The 6,423-nt window shown below is 45.2% G+C and overlaps 1 protein-coding gene across 1 annotated transcript; it reads left to right on the top strand.

Annotated features, from left to right (window-relative positions):
* The first annotated feature begins 355 nt into the window (after positions 1-355).
* On the top strand, positions 356-2,145 carry LYPD4 (LY6/PLAUR domain containing 4). Its single transcript, XM_006871390.1, has 4 exons — positions 356-422; positions 616-759; positions 1,154-1,480; positions 1,943-2,145. Exons 1-4 carry the CDS (start codon positions 356-358, stop codon positions 2,143-2,145), a joined length of 741 nt encoding a protein of 246 aa, XP_006871452.1.
* Positions 2,146-6,423: the final 4,278 nt, after the last annotated feature.

The following is a 6,423-nucleotide window of genomic DNA, read 5'->3' on the forward strand; positions in this document are numbered from 1 at the left end:
TTTACTATTCTCATCTTGTCTCTGGTGAGAGAACAGCGTGTGTATAGTGATCCTTTGGATAAGCCAAAGTCCTCCGCATGTACCATATTCCAGTGGGAGGAGCTAGAGGGCAGTGAGAGCCACACTTTGTGAAGTTTAGGTGGTGGGTGTGGCTTAGATCGGAGGCGAGACTATGGAGATGGGAAGAACAGCATCCCAGGTCTCAGGAAGCCTGTGTTACAGAAACTGACACAACCAACTTCCTCTCCAGAAGCGGCGAATCAGAGACGGGTTGATTGAAGAGAACCCAGCTTGGGCCCTGGACTGAAATTGGTTCCAGATTAACCTCTAGCATCCAGAAACTAGACACAAGACCATGGCACCCCAGTATCTGAGCCTTGTGAAGCTGCTCTGCCTCCTAGGGGCCATCTTCATTTTGCCTCGTATGTCACGCGGGGTTGGATGCTTTGGGCCCCCAGAGGCTGGAGGGCTGGATTAATGTCACTGGGGAAGGAGGGCTGGTTACCTGAACCTCTCAAGACACAGGGCCGATGTTGACTGAGCTCTTGGTTGCCAGTCCTGGAACTGAGGAGGCAACAGGAGAGGCAGATGACAGAAAGAATGTTCTTTTATTAGGAGCTGGGGCTCTTTTGTGCTACGAAGCCACCGCCTCACTCTTCAGAGCCGTTACCCTACATAACTGGAAATGGCAACTGTTGAGAAGCATGGTGTGCCAGCTGAGGGAAGGCTGCGAGGAGACACTACTATTCATTGAGACAGGTGACAGGGCAGTGGGTTTGAGACCTGTCTTCTTGCTTGTTGTTTTGACCCCAGCACTCAGGGGCTCTGGACTCAAGCTTCCCTTATTTAAACCATTATGTCTTTGGGGATAATGTCAGCACGATGGCAGGAGTCTCCCAGGGTTGAGGTGAGGGTTGGATAAGAAGGCAGAATGGCCGTGGCAGATCCAAATCTGGGAGAGAAGAAAAGGGCAGGGCTGACGGGAAAAAGAGTAAGGAAATGCTGATGGTATCCCAGCACTTGAACCCCGTGTAGCTGCAGTGAGGAGACAGTGGGGACAAGGCAAAGATGGCAGAGGGGCAGGGGTCTCAAAGGGAAAGCTTGATTGACGTCAAAGACACTGACCAGAGCTCTCTCACCCTCTGCTCTTCAGGGACCAAAAGAGGAGTTGTGGGTTTTAAAGGCTGCACCTCAGCCTTATCTTACCCCCCACAAATGTCTTACCTCGTTTCACCTCCTGGAGTGTCTGTCGCCTCCTATAGCCGAGTCTGCCGGAGCTATCTCTGCAATAACCTGACCAACTTGAATCCAATTGTGAAACTCAAGGCCAACACTGTTACATCTAAAGAATTTTCTTCCAATAATTGCCCAACCTGTGTGGGCATGCACACTGAGGATTGCCTCCCAAATTTTATAAGCGTTGAATCTTGCCCGCAGGATGCCACTGTTTGTTACAGTTCCACCTTAAAATTTCAGGCAGGTGAGAAAATGAAACTTTATCAAATACCTACTCGATTTGAGGCGTTAGCTAGTACTTTTACTATCTCTCTGAGATAGGCCCGTGGGATCTGGAGGTGCAAGGGCACAGGCATATGAATTTCCTAGGGAAGAGACAGTAAGGTGCTGGATGCCCAAGTCTTGGGTGGGAGACCAGTTTCTGATTTTTGAGGGGCAGTTGGAAAGATGGAGCTTGGCAGCACTGTAGGATATGAACTGGACTGCTAACTGTGAGGTCGGGAGTTCAAACCCACCAACCACTCCACAGGAGCAAAATAAGGCTGTCTTCTCCTGTAAAGACTTACAGCTTCAGAAACACTATCCAGGGTCTCTATGGATTGGAATCAACTCGAGGGCAGTGGGTTGGGGTTTGTTTGTTTGGAAAGAGAGGCAAGACAGTTTGAATCTTGACAGCATCCCTGACTGCTCTGTCTCTTCCTTACAGGCCTTCTGAATAGTACCATCCTCCTTATGGGCTGTACCCACTATCACCAAAGGCTTTTAGTAGATTTCCGGACTGTGGGGAGTATCCGAGTGACTGAGGTTCGGAATGTCTTAGAGAGAGCTCAGATTGTGAGTGCGGAGTCCTCCAGACCAGGTCCTGCTTGTGGCCTCCTCTTAGGCCTCCTGCTTGCCTTCAGGGACTGACCATCCTGCAGAACCGAACACACTCCCTGACCCCTTTGCAAGGATCAAATAAAGTTATAGAGTCTTTATGCTTCCTTCTGTGATCCGTGAGAATCGTGGCGGTATGGCAGTTGTGTGGCCGCCCAAGAGTGCCTGGGCAGTTGGAATTCCATATTGAGCAGCATGTGTAGCAAAGACATGAGGGTGGAGCAGGGGGAAAGAGGAGGGAAATCTCCTGTCACGTGACAATGTTCCAGGAGGAACTCAAATACTCCTTCTATCCTTCTACTTCCTCTTGAGACCCGAGCTATAGCCTGGCTTCAGCCTCTGACTTATGAGATCCTAGACAATTCTCTTCCTGGTGTGGCACTGTAGGTTAAGCACTGGACTGCTAACTGCCAGGTGAGTGGTTCAAACCCACCAGCTGCTCCTCAGAAACCCTATACAGGGTTGCTATGAGTCAGAACTCACTCCACAACAATTTAACAACTACAATAGCAAAATGAAGGATCTTATGAGTCCTGGTGTGGTGCTGCAGAATAATGTGCTGGGCCACAAGGTCAGCGGTTCAAACCCACTAGCTACTCCTCGGAAACCCTATACAGAGTCACTAAGAGTTGGAACCGCCTCGATGGCACTTAACAACAACAAGTTAGCACTGAATTCTGGTGTGGCACAGTAGGATAAGCACGGAACTGCTAACTCCAAAGTTGGTGCTTCCAACCCACGAGTCACTCCTTGGAAACTCCATACAAGGTCGCTATGAATTAGAACTGACATGATATCACTTATCAACAACAACCACCTGAGTTAGCACCAAGTCTCAGCAGGATGATATGCAACTTAAAGCCTGAAATTATGTTCAAAAAGATCACTGAGTCTCTATTATGTCTCAGTTGGAGTCAGATACATGCAGGCTCTCATTTCTCATCTCCTCACTAGATGTGGTACCATGAATTTACTTGAAAATGACTTTTTTTCCCAAAGTCTTAACTCCCACTAAATGATTGCATGGACCCTGCAAATAGGGTGCGTGGGACTCTAACGCCAGTATTGGTTAGTGTTGTCATCCTGCTAGGTTTAGAAGGAACCATCTCAGAAGCAGGAACAGAAGACTCCAAGACCATCAAGAAAGAAGAACTATGAGTGGAATATAAGATCCCTACTTAGAAAGACAGAACAGCTGCATTCCTCCTGGCCCATGGACGGAGGAAAGCTGAGTGCCTACAGGTAGGAGTCTGGCTTGCAGAATGTGCCCTTTGAGTATTTACAGACTGGCTAGAGGTGCTTTGTAGCACTTGTCTGAGCAGGGAAGAGGTTGAAGAGCAACATGGCCAAGAGGCTGCAGACAAGAATGAGGTGTGCCTGGGCAGAGAAGGGGCATTCTTATCCTGAGTCCCATCCACAACCCTGTGAGGTGAGACATTCCCACTAGAAAGGACAAGCAGACTGGAACAGCTACAGTGACAGAAGATACATCTTCATGATGAACCTGACCTATACTCAGAGCGGTAGTTACTCTAAATACCAACAGAGAAGGAAAGAGTCTTCAAATCAAGTTTCGATGCTCTCCTCTCTGGACACAGGGTAGATAGGAACGAGCAACTTAGACACTGGCTACCTAAAATGAGGGGGCAATAAAGTCACGAAGTGACTGGCTTACAAGGTTTCAAGAGGGAGCTTAGTTAAGAGTGTGGGGGGAAAGAAAGAGTCCCCACTGAATAGTTATCATCTTGTCTAGATGGGTCTGGTGAAAGGAGATGGGGATAAGATTCGTAAGATTCAATAGTGAATAACTGTTATCATGACTAATCGCAACTGTCACAATTGTAAAGGTAGACGTTTTGTAATAAAAAAAGGGGAGTGGTTAATCTTACAGTCCAGAAACAGAGGACCCTAGGACCATCAAGAGAGGAACGCACAAATAGAATGCAGGACCTTATCCAGAGAAGCAGCAGTGCCAGAGATGGAGGCATGGAGAGGGGGAGCGGCTGAGGACTCTAGATTCATCAACTAAGAAGAGAAGGACTAAGAGCTGGTGGCCAGGAGCAGACTTGCAGAATGTGCCCTTTGGAGATGTAATTTATTATATATGTCTGAATGGGTTTTTTTGTTTGTGTGTTTTTTTAAAAAAAAAAGCTAAAGTGGATAAAGAGAAATACTTTTAACTGATGGTATATGGAGGGGATTATAATCAATGTAATGAAACAAGTTATATGAATGGTTGAATGTGAAACTGATGATGTGCCCTGTAAAACTTTCACTCAATTCACAATAAAAACCTTAAATTTAAAAAAAAAAAAAAAAAGAGGCATTCTTGACTAGAGAACTGCTGAATCCTGAGTTGTTTCTGCTTCTGAATTGTATCTTGTTCATTTCCTTAATAAATCCATAATTGTGAATATTGTCTCTGACTTCTGTGTGACCACTGCAGTGGATTATCAAGCCCAGAAGCAGAGAATTCTGTGTGAGAATGGCTGGTATCTGAATAAAGCAAAGAAAGTTGAAAGGTGGAGGCCTGTTGGACTTCTGCTTCACAGGCCTCCATCTTGGGCTGATTTTTGAGTTTGAGTCTCCTTCCCCCATGTGAAGCCAGAGGAAGTCATGTCATTTTTGTACGAGGCCTCTTTGAAATAGGTTATTTTCCTTATTTTACAAGGAAGAAACTGACTCTAGGAGGTTCCCCCCAGAGAATTTTACTGAGAAACTTGGAAGCCTGAGCTACTTCCCTCTACTTAGTGTCTCTTTGTGTATGTCGGCAAGTAAGGATAAGAGAGAAACTAAGCTAGTTTTCACCCTAAGTTTGGTCGCCGGATTCCTGGGTGTGGACAGTGTGATTCCTTCCTTTGACCATAAGGGGGCAGCAGATGCACCACCCTGCAACTTCAGGTCTTCAAGTTTGTTTTTGTGTGTGTGGTGTGTGTTGTTGTTGTTATGTGCCGTGGACTCATAGTGACCCTGAACAGGAGTTCCGAGACTGTAAATCTTTACGGGAGCAGAAAGCCTCATTTTTGTCCCGCGGAGCTGCTGGTAGTTTCGAACTGCTGACATTAAGGTTTGCAGCCCAATTCGTAACCACTACGCTACCAGAGGTGTGTAGGGGTGAGGGATGAGGAAGGGAGAGTCTCTGTGCTAGTCTACTTACATGTGTGGTCTCAATCAAATTCTCCTACCTGCCTTATCAGGAGGGAGGCAAGGACTTTGGGCACTTACATTTTCTGTGCATGATTGCATTCATTCTCCCCACAATCTTATTAAAAAGCTAATACCACTCTTACTTCCATTTTAGGAGTCCCGGTGTGAAACTGTAGAATAAGCACTGGACTGCTAACTGCAAGGTGGGTGGTCCAAAACCACCAGCTACTCCTTGGAAGCCCTATACAGGGTCACTACGAGTCAGAACCAATTCCATGGCACTTAACAACAACAACAACAAATTTCCATTTTAAAAGTGAGGAAATAGGCTTAATTTGTCTGAGGTCACAGAGCCTGTCTTTGTTAATAGATTTGCAAATGGGGTCTCAGGCATGGGGCATCTGACCTTAGGTGTGGGACTGGCATGAAGACCTATTAACATGTACAGGTCTTTGAGGCCTATAAAATGCCAATTAATCTTGATCTCCCCTGAGATTTGGGTCCTGAGTCTCTCCAGGTATTTGATTATGGTTAAGAAATATTCATAAATTTGCCTCTTGTATACTTTATTCATGGACATATTTTCAGCATGTTGTTGTTTAGTGCCGTTGAGTCGGTTCCGGCCCATAGCGACCCTGTACAGGGTTTCCGAGGGTGTAAATCTTTACAGGAGTAGAAAGCCTCATCTTTCTCCCACGGAGTAGCTGGTAGTTTTGAACCGCTGACCTTAAGGTTCGCAGCCCGATTCGTAACCACTACGCTACCAGAGCTCCTTATTTTCAGCATAGGTAAATACATATATAGAAATATCCTTCTTACATTTAAATTATTAATCTATCTAGAATTGATATTTGTGTATTTTTGAGATACGAATCTGAAGAGTCTACGAGCATAATGATCAAAATGTCCAGGTTACAAAAAAAAAAAAAATCATTAGTTATACCAAAATCCAGAAAAATCACAATTTGAATGAGAACAGGCATCCCTGATTCTATTTCCAAGATGAATCCGACATTGAGAGACTTTTATAGCATTTGTTATGAAAATGTGTCAACAAGCAATCATAAATTCTCTTGAACCAAATGAAAAAGTGTAAAATCTTAGCAAAGAAATAGAAGTTATTTAAAAAGAACCAAATACAAACAAAAGAACTGAAAAAATACA

The sequence above is a fragment of the Chrysochloris asiatica genome, unplaced genomic scaffold, assembly GCF_000296735.1.
Source record: "Chrysochloris asiatica unplaced genomic scaffold, ChrAsi1.0 scaffold00168, whole genome shotgun sequence".
Lineage (NCBI taxonomy): Eukaryota > Metazoa > Chordata > Mammalia > Afrosoricida > Chrysochloridae > Chrysochloris > Chrysochloris asiatica.